Below are 15195 nucleotides of genomic sequence, written 5' to 3' on the forward strand. Positions count from 1 at the left end.
CAGTTTGAGTTGGTTATTACTGCTTTTAAGCTTGTTAGAGGGCATCAAAGACAACTATTTATGCAGACTTTCTAGCTTTTAACCAAAATTGATAGGAAATTATCTGTGATGTACATGTATAGGTATTTCCCTAATGTCGTTTTTCAAAATGAAGATATTCAGGCAATGGAATGGTAATTGTAGAACAAGGCATGGGTAATGCCTTGAAGAACAAAGTAAAACTGTTAACAATTTCTTTCAGTTTGAATGCTACAGTATGAGCTCAATTTTTCATGATACCTTTTGATTACTTGTGATGTGCTAAATACCTCCATCTCTCATGTAGGATCAATGGAAAAGGTTGGTGTTTGGTACATACGATAACTGTGTCATAGGTTTTCAGACTGAACTTTTAAAGCTGGAGAATGTTTGTCTATGTAGCTGATCCACCGTCTACAGTGAGTAAATGTCAAGGTGAAAATAAAACCTGTGACCTCATCTACTGCATAATCCATACTTTGGAGCTTTTCTCTTCCCTTAGGTAGCCAATAAATGTCAATAAAATGAAACATCAGAAGCTAATTATTCTAGGTGTTCACTTTAGACCTTACTTAAACTTCACGTCTGAATAGGAAAAAGAATCGGGCAAAATTTTTTTTTTTAAAATCAGGATTCTCATGTAGGCCCTTTTATAAAGCATTGTGAAAATTATCTCTGTTGAATTCCTCATACATGTGAGAATATCAGATATCTAAGGTAGGTAACTTTCACTGTATGATCAGGCCTGTATGAATTCTTGAAAAAATAAGGCCAAACATAAAACACAATATGAGCAGTCGCTCAAAATAACACATAATTCCCAAGGAAATTTTGCAGTAGTCCAAGCTAACTGGTAGAACTGCAAAACCAGCCAAGGAGAAAAATTGAGTCATCTTCCTGTTTAAGTTAAATAGTTTGCCTCTTCTGTAGACCTCTCTCAGTTTTTTGGACTGCTTATTTTGGTTTATGTATGTCACGCTATTGAAAATCGCTCCCCTCCTCTTGTGCTGAGGTTCCCTTCTCCATGTATACAGAAAGTTCCAAAGAACAGAAATCTACTGGGTTTTTTTCCCACTATGATGAGCATTTTCAAAGCCTACTTGACCTCAGAGGTTTTATGGTTCTGTTCTCTTTGCAGGGAGAGTATTGATGTAGGGAAAAAGAGAAAGAAGCAGCAACAGCCAATAACTGCATTTTCAATGAGATAGCTTGCTTCTGAAAACAGCAGAAAACCAAAAAACTGATACCATCCAAAAGCAAATAAACTGAATGAAGGGAAAAGTTTAGCAAGAGGGAAAAACCAACATAAAGACTTGAAAAAAACATAAATAAAAACTTGAGGTCAATAATTTATCAAGCCTAGCTCCAAGTACAAAAGCAAAAAAGAACCAAGCAGTCGGAGATAGATTAAAAAGAAGAAAAGAGGCCCTACTGCAGGCAAGAGGAAAATGAATTCCCCAAAACAAAAACTTTTGTTTATAAAGACATTAGATGCTTTTGTGTGGTGTCTGTGAGGAGGTTCTCAGCCAGAGAAATCAGGTTAGTGTCTTTCTCACACGTTCATTTAAATGACACTGAAAAAGACTGAAGCAATTCGAAGAAGGTAGGAACCACCAAAGCTGATTCTTGACAGTCTTTCAGTCTGACCATCTCATTAGGAGGGAATGTTTTAACCATAATGAGAAAAACAGCAATGAGAGATGCCCACTAAGAAACAGGAAAATAGCTGGATTTTGCTTGAAGAAGGGAACTTCACACTACAAAGGGAGGTTTTAATAAAGATTATTATTAGCAGATCCATCTATTATGATATTGTGGAGAAAATCTGCCAGGAAGATTCAGAATATTTATTAAGGAAGCCGAGTGAAGCTTAATGAAAGAAGGTGACTTATCTGACCCTTCCCTGATCAGGAATTCTCCATGGAGAGAGGCAGAGGAGCTGAGACTCAAGTGATTTATTTGTAACTATCCAACTACTATTCACAATTAGAATTACAAATCCCAGACCATCTCCAAGCAGTTCTGTCTTGGCTGACCCTCTAGACAGAGGAGAGGATACATTCTGTTAGTTCAGAGTAGCATATCAGGGAGTGGGAATGGTCAGTTCTTATATCTAGTCCCAGCCTAACTCTGGTTCCCTGGAGCAGTGAAGAGGTGTGCTTGGAAGCTGACTGGCCCTGAGACACAGCTGTCCTTGAAAGAGCTATGACCCCTGCTCTGGCTGCTTGTATTTTTTGAGGGTTACTGCAAATTTTCTGGTGCCTGCCCAGAACTCCCTCATCTGTCTAATTAGCTGTTGGGTTGGTGGTATGTAAATTCCAACATTTGTTTAAATTCCACGTGCTGCCAAAATGCCTTTTTTATAGATTTAAAAACCCTCCGTGATTATCCAAATCTAATTTAGTTTTTGGATGGCTTTTCCCATGGCTTTCCTCTTTACTTTCTCTATTTTCCACTATTAATTGAAACTGCATACTTTGATATTCAGCAGAGTTGTTTCTTCTCTTCTCACTTGTCTGTAATATCAGAATTTCTGCCGTATGTGGATATGTGCCCTGGATCTTTTCTTTTCAGTTGCATTTTTGTACAGCTCCCACACATGTATTTGCCTACCTTAGGTTATCTCCTTATTAGTTTAATTTCTTTCCTTATACATTCCTGTGGTTTTTTCTTAATAATTCACCTCATTGTCCTTCAGGGGTTATACCATAATATTGAGTCACCATTTATCTGCTTATTTTATTTCTCTCTTTTTTACTCCACAAGACTTGCTATAGAGATTGCCCTTTTGGTAGCTTAAATGCTCTGGCATAGCTCTGTTTGTCAGCTTAGCTAGGGCATGACATGTTGTTCCACCTATTGGAAAAATATCCATAGAGATCCTCAAGCTTAAATTATTTGTGTTTCAACTATTTTTTTACCCTTGTGTGTACAGATATGTTTACACGGTCTTTCACACATACATATATGCAAGTCTTTTTGTGCCGATGCACCCAGCTGGAAGCCAGCAGCTTTGGAGGCATCTATCCACATTTAGTCCAGTGCTGTGCTTAATCTATAAAAGCCTCCTGAGAGTTTAGGTATTTAGGCATGGCACTATTATGCCATAACGGTGTACCATTTGGATCCTTCCTGGCGTGTATCTGGGTGGTTCAACACTAGTTTTAGGTTGTGCTTTCCTGCCTGGAAAAGACCATACTGTAATCTTCATCATAAATGTGGAGATGTTGCATATGTCAGGTGGAACTATGCATATGTCTCCCATAATTTATGGGACACCAAGTCTGCTTCTCCCAAGTATGTGCTCCAACATGAATCACAGCAATAATCTCTCATGCCTGTAATGGTCTCTTCTTTATCACAGTGTCTCAGAGAATATTCTCATTACGTGTGACAGTTCAAGCAAATTTAAGTTAGTCTTCAGATATGGGAAGAAATCCTAGAGTCCAAACCTCCTCTTCCCACTCTGACTGTAGAAGGATTGCATCAAGTAGTTCTGGAATAGAATAGAATAGAATAGAATAGAATAGAATAGAATAGAATAGAATAGAATAGAATAGAATAGAATAGAATAGAATAGAATAGAATAGAATAGAATAGAATAGAATAGAAATGGAACAGAACATTTCAGTTGGAAGGGACCTACAATCATCTATCTAGTTCAACTGCCTGACCAGTTCAGGGCTGACCAAAGGATAAACTGTGTTATTAAGGGCCTCTTAGACACTGACAGGCACGGGGCATCGACCACCTCCCTAGGAGGCCTGCTCCAGTGTTTGACCACCCTCTCGGTAAAGAAATGTTTCCTAATGTCCAGTCTAAACCTTCCCCGGTGCAGCTTTGAATGATTCCCACACATCCTACCACTGGATACCAGGGAGAAGAGATCAGCAGCTCCCTCTCCAATTCCACTTCTCAGGAGGCTGTAGGGAGCAATGAGGTCACCCCTCTGCCTCCTTTTCTCCAAACTAGACAAAGCCGGTGTCCTCAGCTGCTCCTCATAGGACATTCCTTCCAGCCCTTTCACCAGCCTTGTTACCATATCTAAATCTAAAGATTACCCAGCTTTCCTTACCCACTGTTGCTATCATCAGCTTCAAGTGCACAAAGGTCCTAGTCAGGGAACCTTTCTCCTGAACATGGTGTGACATGCAAAGTGTTTTATGATGACTCAAAAGTGCAATAAGAGGACAAGCATCTGTGTTCCCTCTGAACTTGATATACGAGATGCAGTTACCTGCACTGTGTATTTGCTTCCTAATGATCTAATGAGAGGCCTGTGATGTTCACCATCTCTAGAGCGCAGTGTGGTCTTTTACAGTGTGGTCTGCATGAAGATGGACACGGCAGGTCTACAAGGAGCCATACTTGAACCATGAATTTTATTTACAAATACAGGTTTACTAACGTGATGGCGAATGAAAAGCTAATCACCATAAAATGTTTTATATATTAACGTTAAAAGTTCAGCTATAGTAATAAAAATTGCATTGTAAAAATAATATCCTACTGAACAGATCTGCTGTTGTGTATACTCAAAACCACATCTGCCTAGCTTAGTGACAAAAGTAATTTATTTTCTGTACTCATTAGTAACATAAACCTAATGGATTCTGCTCTGATTCTCTCCATAGCAACTGAACTCCCTGCCAGTTCCAGTTGCAGGACTCAATTCCTCTCCCAGTTCATTCAGTACAGTTTTCTTGAGAAGAGTGGGACAGCACAGCAGTAATCAAAAGGAGCACTCTATGTCCCTGAGATTGCAAAGGTGTAACTTAGGACAAAATTTAACTTCCAGCTTATTTTTTTTTTATTGCTGCTGGTAATGCATAAGCCAGAAAGAACACAGCTTGACTTTCAGAACCTGGCTTCTGTTTGCAGGTCTGGCAGTTGGCAAAAAAAAACATTATACTGTATAAACAGTGCAAATTTGATCCAGAGGCCATTGAGACATACCAAGTGTGGAATCCTATAGTACCATTTTAGACAGTTGCTTTTTGGAGTGAAACTGCACTTTAAACAGTGAAAGCTGATTATTTCTTGCTGCACTGTTTATTTTGTTCCAAATGTTTATGATTTGATGAAAACAAGAAGCTCAGAGATAGCTTGAGATGCTGTAAAAGAGTGCACCTGCAAAACATCTTTTAAGTACCATTGCTTTTTTAGTCAATAAAGCCTTGAAACTTTGCAAATGAATAAAGATACAGTTTTTGCTTGAGAGAAAGAAGTGATTGAAAGACACAACACCCAGGAGTGTAAATGAATGGTAGATCATTGACACAGTCTTTTGAAATCACTTTCAGGCCTCTAAAATGCCATCATCCTCCCTATTTGGGATTCTAAGTCCCCAAAAGTGTATTTTGTGAGCTGTGAGAAGAAAATTCAGAAATCACCACGTCATTGTTTCTGTTATTCCCTTTGTAAGTTTGTCACTGGAAAAATCTATTTTTATCATGTTCTTCTAAGCAACCATTTCCTTAGCTATCTAATGCTATCCGAAGCCTTGGACTATCTCCCTCCCTGTCCCCCTGCTGCTTTGCTGGAAGGCCATTAACCATCTCACTCCTTTCCCTTTTAAAAAGCCTTTTCTAATTTCCAGCTTTAAATTTATTCATGGCTGGCTTATAATCATGTGTTCTTGTGCCAACACTGTCATTTAACTTAAATAGCTCTTTCCCTCCCTGTTGTATATATAAAGAGACATCATATTCCTGCTCTGCCTATATCTTCCTAGGCTAAAAAGTCTTGTTAGGCTCTTCTTGTCTTCCCCCATAAGCCAGACCCTCCATCCCATGATTATTTGAGTAGCCCATCTCTGCAACCTGCTTGAGCTTTGTGGGTCTTGTTAACATCCAAACGATATTTAAAGAACACAAATGCAAATCCAGAACCTCCCCAAGAAAATTGTTAATTACCCATGCTGTTTAAACATCTGCTTTTGTTAGATTACAAAGCCCTTCACTATCAAGAATCTCCCCATGTTGATACTTTTACAACACGAGCAGGCAGTGGAAAGCTACTTCATTGCACGTTGTACAGGCTTTACATCAGTTCTTCACATTCTTCAGTACACAGACCACTACTTGCAGACGACACATGCATTTGTGAGAGTGGAACGTTCGGAGGCTATATACGCAACAGAGAGGCTTCTAGGCTACTTGGTATTGCTGGGGGCAGTAGAAAGGCACGGACTCTGGCAGGGATTCAAGCCAAAGAGCTTTATTGCTACAAGTGTCTGCTTTTTATACAGTTACAGCTCTCTCACGTGCCACAAAATGCGTCCTGATGGGTTACTACACACAGTCCCTGCGCTTCTCACACAGTCAGGATTGGCTGCCGGCAGGTGTCCACGCGCTCCTTTGCTGCTTTACCTCTTCTTAGTTGTTTACCATCCTCTCAATGCCACAGCTGCTCCTCCTCAAGGTTGAGCCCTTGCAGGGTGATCCCAACAGTAGATCACACACAGACACATGTATTTTGAAACCTGTAGCAGGTATGATACAGACAAGCCTACAGGAGACTTGAAACAAGCTGGAGCTGAATTCTACATCTTTCATCTACACTTTTCAGCTGATACAGGAGACTGCAGAAACCTGAGAACTGTGGCAACCTGAAAACTGCTGAGCAATTCGCAGTAAATCCATGAACTTTTCAGAGTAAGACATGGAGATGAAAATACAGGGGTGTGAGCAGTTCCTAAGAGATCATGTTTGATTGAGTTAGTTACTGTAGTTCATCAGTGGAGGCACAGTAAAGGGCTGTGTGTTCGAGTCTAGTTCTTTTGGCATAAGCCAGAAAGAACACAGCTTGACTTTCAGAACCTGGCTTCTGTTTGCAGGTCTGGCAGTTGGCAAAAAAAACATTATACTGTATAAACAGTGCAAATTTGATCCGGAGGCCATTGAGATATACCAAGTGTGGAATCCCATAGTACCATTTTAGACAGTTGCTTTTTGGAGTGAAACTGGTCTAGTCCTTTGCAATACCAAAGTAAAAAGTATTAGCTGAAACACTTTCATAGTAGTTAATCGACCTTTTACAGTTGTTTAAGCAAACAGATTTTACTTCAATTTGCAGTGAATTTGGACCGTGCACATAATCAGCTTGCACAGCTCTATTGATGAGTGCTAACTCATTAAGCTGTGATAACTTGCTCACTTACGGTCATCTGTCCACACTCATCATGCTGCCTTTAGCAATGTGCCATAGCTGGTTTATGCTGGAAGAGCATTAATGTTCTCTACATGTTGCTGTGACGAACTGGAAGGCTTTTAGCATTGAATGAATGCAACCAAGGTATTTCACATGTCAACAACTTTGGGGTTTGGCAGAGAGAAAACATTCGAGTGTTTTTGGAACAAGAAAACAGTACAATTCCCCTTTCCTTCTTCCTGGGCTTAGGATACAGTTGAATTTCCTACCTCAGCAGTCATTAAGAGCAAATTCATAGATCCTACCACTGCATCCAGAGAACAAAAAAAATTGTGTCCTTGCATGAAGATACTACTGTAATTTCAGTGCTGAAGGCCAGGGCAGCCTCAAAATTAAAACTTCACTGAGGTAAACAGGAGTCATTCATTCAGGAAATAGAGCTGCTGTTGCAAGTTCTCAGCAGACTCAGGTAGACAAGGTTGGACCCATTTTTGCATTTAATTAATGTAGCAGAGCTTTTCTTTAGAGCTAACATTGATTAAGCCATATTACCCTATTGTTCTGATGTGGCATAGGAATAATTAGGGATGCTTAGTTTGTTTGAAAGTAAAGCTGCCCAAAATAAGATATGCAATGAAAATTTAAGTTACTGTAATCCGGTTCTTCTGCAATGAGAATTGAAAACAATATATAGAGAATTGTATGCGATTATAAATTATACAGGTTAAATATAGCATACTACTACACACTTAAAATGGTTGCCAATCATTCAGAATAATTTTTTGACTGATAGGAATAAGGCAAGTATTGCCTCTTCAAAAAATACTGAGAAACAGAATACGAAAAGTTGTCATGTTTCTTGGCGATGCAAGACCACAGGTAAACAATTTGATGCTTATAATTCTGGGCAGACTTGTCTGTGTCTCTTACTTGCCTTGATCTTGAGCATTTTTCAATTGACTTGGATCAAATTCCATAATCAAAATCATAATGACTCCTTGGTTTATTACAGTAGAATGACTTTGAAGCCATTTCTGCTCTCCTATCACTCAATGAGATTTCTCTAATACTTAACAGTTAAACCGCTTTTTAAAGCAAAAGTTAAATGTACTGTTGCATCACATAACCTTCATTTACTGAGCCCAACTTTATCGTAACAATGTAGAATCTTGAACATAAAATGGAGCTGGTTTTGCAATATGGGAACTGTTGTAGAAGCATGCTCAGTAAACTCACAAAATATCCAGGTAACCAATACCGTACCGCAGAGTGAATCTTTTCAGATGCAGTCATGTTCATCATCTGTGCTATACTTCCACAAGTTGAACTAATTTAACTGAGGGATAGCTGTAGTCCAAAGGACCTGGGACTTCTCCCGTCTCAACCATTGCCTCAGTGAAGCTGAACTGCCATTGAACTGTGCAGTTTCCCTTGATGTAAAGTGGAAATGGTTGACATCGGGTAGGTCCCAACAACTTCTTTTAGAGGGCCTGTCTTCCCCTTGTGGTATGTATCCATATGCTGTCCTGCCATACACTTTACTTTTGCAGCACAAATGTGCAAGGTTGGTGCGACAAATTCCTGCCTGTGAAGTTAACAGAACTAAACCAAGACTTGCAGGATTAGACCCACAACTTCTGTACAATATTTGCTATAAACTGATGATCATATCATTGGTGCATCTTCCTAAAGAAAGAAAAGCAGTTATTGTTCTTTCTGTCAGTTTATTTGATCGTGCCCCTTTCTTTTCTTGCTGTGAGATTTCTTAAGTCTGTGCTAATGAGAAATGACCAAGGATGATCTGATTGTTTGTAGCATGTCATTCCTGTTTTGTGCTTGAAGTTTCACACAATAATGGCAAAAGAACAGCACATTCAGAATCAAGTACTAAGTGTAACCTTGTAGAATTTGTAGAAATTTGTAGAACATGTTTGTATACAAATATATACTTCTAGTGCTGCCTGCATTCACAATGTGCCTGTGTGGAGCATTCTTCATATTTTACAGGAGGTATGAAGGTCAACAACTTAGAAATTTATAAGAAAAATCTTAAACATCATCACAGTGCATGGCCAAATCTTCCATATTAAAGTACGAGAGAGTGCTCCTGCACATCTATAGAAACTGCTTAGGTATCTTCTAAATGAGTCAATAACTTTTTTTTTCCCTAGGATGTAATTGGAAAAGCACTGCAGTATATTGGAACATATGGTGAGCTCTGCAACACAGAGCAAGTTGTGGCTCTGATTGACGAGGAAATGTGTATCAACTGTGGCAAATGTTACATGACCTGTAATGATTCTGGCTACCAGGTAAGAGCACAGCTGTAATTAGCAGAAAGGCATGATGAGTTATCTTTCTGCTGCTGGGAAGAAAGAATCCACCTTCTGTTAATGAGCAGGTGGTAAAACCAGATGTCTAAAATACTGGATTCGAACCCCAGCATGCTCCCAGGCTACGCCGCGCAAGCCCTGCCTGAGCTGTTTGTGCGGCGGTGAGAACACCACCCGGCGTGGCTTCTTCTGGAGGGCTCTGCAGAGTGTACCGCATCTTGTTGGCTCGCTCTAGGTCACTCTCCCAGTCTCTCCCTAACTGCAAGTGGGATTCTTTTGAAGGAGAAGAAAATAAAGGAGACCCAAGTCTGATGGCAGTAAATGTAGTTGATGGTTTTCAAGTACGTGAGGGAGAAAGGGAAGAATGCATCCCTTCCCACCAAATGGATGTGGAGAGACAAGAGCTGTTCTTATTGCCAAATGCTTTTTAAGAAACCTAGTCCTTGTTCCATCAGTGTAACTGAACTTGAACTAATTCAGGTTTCAGGCAGGTGGGGTTTTGTTTTGACCTTGATTGAGGTCCAAATCCTTTCTCCAGGATGGCTGCCAGGGTTTAGAGCAGCAGGTTGAAGTTTGCAGAAATCATTGTGATCAAAAAATAGCACAGTTTTGAGCTGGGGCTCCTGTTTGCAGCAAAGTATTTCTCTGATTTCTGCTCAGTACGGTAACATAAGTTGTATGAAATGTATCAGCATTTCTATGTGCCATTCCTTGCCATGTCCACTGGAGCTGATGGGCTGATCTGCAGTGAAAAGGGCAGTACAGGAGGACTCGTGTTCCTTTAGAAAACCAAAGTATGGTCTAGCATTACCTCCATGAAATCCAATATGGAGTAAGCAATAATTTCTGCATTAATTTTTCCATTCATCCCAGTCCGAGAATAGTTTTTCAGAAACAAATACTTTAACTGAGCACCAAGTTTCCTCTGAACACCATGACCTTTTGTTTACCCCTAATTCAGTCTAATCAATAGTAGGTCTGATGAATTTAACTACATACAGTCAAAGAAAGAAGCATTACCATTTGAAATCAACTCCTGCAATTAAAACAAGTGTGTCAGAGCAAAGGTAGACACGTTTTTTTCCACTGATATGAGAAAATGAATGCTGCATTTATACCAGTGTAGATTACTACAGTAGCCTTTTAACTGTCCAGATTCCTTCGTGACTCTGCAATCTTCACCTCTCCTCCTTCCATCGGATTTCCCAGTGAAGGGGAGGATGTAGCCCTTGGAGAGCAAAAGACTGTGTTTATATTTAGTAAAACTTTCTTTTCAATAACTGAAAAAAAAAAAAAAAACCAGCATCAAAAGAACAAAAGTTTAAAACCACAGGAGGTTTTCTAAGCACACAAAAAAATGTATTTCCTTAATTAATTACAGAAATTGAAAATAAATTAATTGTAAAGAACTGCAAAGAAATTCTTACTTGCAAAGAAATCACCCCCTGCTTCAAAATAGAATCTGCTTTATGCTTCTCTTTGTTTCAGAAATATCCAGGCTGCTTTATAGAGCTATCACCTTGTATGACTCCAACAGAAAAGCTTTCCTTAATTTAAAGAAGTTAGCACTGTAGTCCTGACTTCCTCTCCCTCTTTGAACACCCTTTCAAGATGTGCGTTGTTGTTAGGGAGAGAGGAAGGAGTCCTTCTTAAATACTCACAAACCAGGGCTCTCTCTGTGCTCAAGCTGAACTAAAACTTGTAGATTCAGGGCAGTTAGAACCTACTTCATGCCCTTGCTGCAGCAACTTCTGTGCTTTCCTAGTAGTGAAACCCCAAATGCCGCAAATCTGCCTTCAGAGCCAACCTGCAGCACCACCTGGTACCTCCCAGCTCCCCCCGGCCCCCAGCTGCTGACGGTGGTTAGGGCGATTTGCTAAGGCACTGCTTGTTCACCCAGAAGTGAGAGTTAAGCTTTCAGGCCTGATTTTTTCCTTCCTAAAACTCTTGAAAGTAGATATTCAGTGGGTTGGGGTTTGGTTTTTGTTTTTATGCTTTTCTAGGCTTGCTTCTTAGATATTGAAGCTTTTGCAGTTGTGTGATGCTTTTGCTTTTAATTGCCATTTCTATTATACCAGGAGCTTATTTTGTTGAGACTCCAATGGTTATTTCACATTCAAATACACTTATCACCCTAATTGGTAATGAGGATTCACTGCATGGAAACGTGAGAACTAAAGCAAGCTCAGCCTGCCCAAAACTCAGATATCCCTTTCGAAGATTTGCAAAGGAAAGTAATCATATGAGGCACAGCATGCTGTGTTTTTCTCTACAGTTTATTAAATTAAATTGTTTATGCTGTGCTGAAAATAAAAGTCAAATGAACGCATTATGGCCAGCGTAGTGCTGAAGCCGTACAGGCATGGTCTGGTGTCTCCTCTGAACCAATAACCCTGGCAAATTGCTGTCTGTCTTATGAAATATTTCCTCCGCGCAAAGAAGAAATATCCCTCTGGGAGTTCAAACGTCATGGGCCAAACTCCTCCTTTTGTAACCAGCCCTTGTGACCCATGAGCTTTCACCAAGGTATAATTTGGCCCATATTTCTAATTTTAAAGTGTCAGGGGGGGCGGGGGGGTGTTTTGTTCCCTGGCAGTTGAACAGTTGCTATAGCTGCAGTACAGAATCACACCAAGATGTCTCCAAGTGCTGTAGCACAGGAAATGCAGACACTAAAATGGGAGCAATTTTGACCTTTTCCATGAGTGACATCAATAATGTTTATTCCTGTTCGCAGGCTATCCAGTTTGATCCCCAAACCCACCTGCCCATGGTTACCGACAGCTGCACAGGCTGCACCCTGTGTCTCAGCGTCTGCCCTGTTATCGACTGCATCCGCATGGTTTCCAGGACAACACCCTACGAACCAAAGCGCGGGCTGCCCTTAGCCGTGAACCCCGTGTGTTGAGGTGATCGGTCCGACAGCTAATGTGAACTTTACACTTGTTTGATGCAATTGATTTGCTTTCTAATTAGTCCTTGACAATCTACTCTTACAAAAAATGTAATATTGATAGCCATTACAATGAAGGCTGTGTTTTCCAATTACTATTTTTACAACAATTAACTTTTGAAATTACAGAATGGCAGCAATTAGTCAGTCGTCGCTGTCAGTTGTCCACTATTTGAAGTGTAACTTTCTCCTTACAATTCATGCTGTAATTTCAAAATTTTTCTATACACTCTTTAATCTCTATGTATTTTCTGGCTGTAAATATAATTAAGAAAGCATTTTTAATGAACTACAAATCAATGTACAAGCTAACTGTTTTCAAGGAGGCATTTTGTAATTAAACATTACATTTAGTTTTAAAAGAGTTTCTTAGAAGATATAATTAACTACATAGCATTCAAACAAAGCAATGTGGCTCCTATTTTTCTATGGGAAGAAATGAAAGGGAGTTTCAAATAGGATTTAAGAACTGGATTAATCACTTTCAACTACTACAGCATATGGTAGTGTATTTTTATAATCCTTTCTAATTCTTTCTTACACTAGTCACTTTATAGAATAAATTTGCTGTGCACTGACACATGCTGGACTCTTCAGATTTGTGGGTTGCCTGAGTAGCCTGATTGTTACTTTTTCTCCCCAGTGAACACTCACAACATCTCTCTAAAAATGGTTAAACCAGCTTATTATGAAGTCCAGGTTGCATTTCAGGATTCTGAGATGTGACAACATTTTTTGCTCCAAGCTCGTCCTCTAAATAACTTTTTAATTGTGCCAATTAATGTTCCAGAATGTACATGTTACAGGTCAGAGATCTGATTACGTGCAAATGGAATACACACCCTGCGGACTGCGTTTGCCAAACACAGACACGTAGGGCAAACTGGCAAGATGATTTCCCCCAGTGCTAATTCTTCATACTTACTGGTTATGTATGGTTATAGTAGTTTCATAATAGTTTCACAACCAGAAAGATATACAGATTTGTCTGTCTTGCTAAACGGTATCTCTCTCAGTTTTAATCCATTTTTCATTCACAGTAGAAACTTGCTAATACGAGCATATTGCTGTCTGCTTTACTCTGCTTAAGAATATAAACCCTTTAGTTTCATAATAACAATAAATTATCTATCAATTCACTTTCTTATACCCTACATTGTGATCAACAAAAGCTTTGATAAAAAAAAAAGTTTCTTGATTTATGAATTGTGCACCGAATTACAAATAAATGTTGAAAACAACTTGGGTTTGTTTCTGGTTTGGTTTTCTTTTTTTTATTTACTAAACAGATTTTGCTTATAGAGGCTTGTCAGGTGGTGTTTCATGATCTCTAAAATTTGCTCCAGAAGTCATTAATTTGTTAATTCATGTGTACATTATTCCATTAATTGCCTACAGTGCAGAATGTAGCATGCTCTTTGCCCCTCTCTGGCACCTCTTTGTCTACCTTTGACTTGTCTTCCTTTTGCATCCCACTTGCGTGCACACATATGTACACTCTGTGTCGCTCTACGGTTTTGAAGTGTCGTTTCCTTTAGCCTCCTTGCTCCACCAACACTGTCTTGCTGACACTTTGGGCTTGCTTGATGAGATCCCTTGGCAGGCTCAAGTCTAGTGTCTCCACTAATAGCTTTCTCTTCATACTTCAATTTTTCTCTTCATCTCTGTGAATTTTTCACACTCAGATGAAAACAGGAACAGATAGTCATACTGCTTAGAAAATATTTGCCTGAAACTTCTTTAAAGCTCTTGGTCTTCTGGTAGTTTCTTGTCTTATGTGAGTTACAGAGGACTCACAGGAAGAACAAGCTGGTTTGTGAATGTTAGGGGCAAAGTTTGGAGAGTCTCTGCGTGTACTGCTTGTACCTCTTCCGAGGAGCTGGCTGACAGGCAGCATGCCCTTGAGTGGGGCAGAAGAAAACATCAAAATCAGATTGTCTGCAGGTAACATTTTATGTTCTCAGTTAGCAGATGCAAGGAAAAGTAGCTGTCTTCTCCCAGGTTGTTACCGTGTGCTTCTTACTTCGTATCCTACCTCCCCTGAACCCTGAGGGTGACAGGCGCTGTGTCACCTCCGACTGAACTGGCCAGCTTCTCCAGGTCTTTTGTTGCTGCATCCTCTGATCTGATTACCTTGCTATCCTGAAGGCATTGCATCTGGTAGCGTGGCTGCTTTTAAATACAGGACAATGCCAGGAGACCTAATTTAAGTAGCTAAGCACATGTGCATCATAAACGTAGCAGCAAAATTAGAGCTTTTCCTAGGATATTCAGTAGTCGCAGGACATCCAGTATTGCCAAGTAGCTATAAAGTAATCTTTGGAGGAGTAAAGGCATTCTTTGTGAATCAAGATTATAAGCAAGACTATAATTTGTTTACTGAAGAAGGAATAAGGGGTTATATTACGCAGGTTTCTTTCTCACTACCCGTCCTCTGCCTCACTCCTGTTCCATGCAGACCATTAACAGTTGCAGGAAATGTGTTCCCAAATGAATGTGAATACTTCCTAACTCTGACAGTCAGCAATAAATCTGTGTGTTGCAGGAACTCAGAGAAATGGCCACATTTAGATCTCCTGCAGGACTGTCTGTCAGTCATCAGGGTGAGGCGAGGTGTAAACAGGCAGGGGAGAGAGCCACAAAGGACATACTCCCGGATTTTATAGGTTTTTCGCATCTGTCTTGGGGAATCCATCCCATTCAGCGCATTCAAGAGCCAAGGAAACAAATCAGGAAAAT

General features: G+C 39.8%; 1 protein-coding gene across 2 annotated transcripts in view; it reads left to right on the forward strand.

Moving 5' to 3' along the window:
• Window positions 1–12411, forward strand: part of DPYD (dihydropyrimidine dehydrogenase) — a gene marked incomplete at both ends in the record, with an annotated part of 369496 nt that extends 357085 nt beyond the window's left edge. For both annotated transcript variants that reach the window (XM_082002991.1, XM_082002992.1), the window contains 2 exons: window positions 9342–9482; window positions 12241–12411. In XM_082002991.1, coding sequence (XP_081859117.1) covers window positions 9342–9482; window positions 12241–12411 — 312 coding nt within the window. The remainder of the gene's footprint in view (window positions 1–9341; window positions 9483–12240) is intronic.
• Between the last annotated feature and the right edge of the window lie 2784 nt (window positions 12412–15195).

The sequence above is a fragment of the Phaethon aethereus genome (assembly GCF_964289735.1).
Source record: "Phaethon aethereus genome assembly, chromosome: 8".
Taxonomy (NCBI): domain Eukaryota; kingdom Metazoa; phylum Chordata; class Aves; order Phaethontiformes; family Phaethontidae; genus Phaethon; species Phaethon aethereus.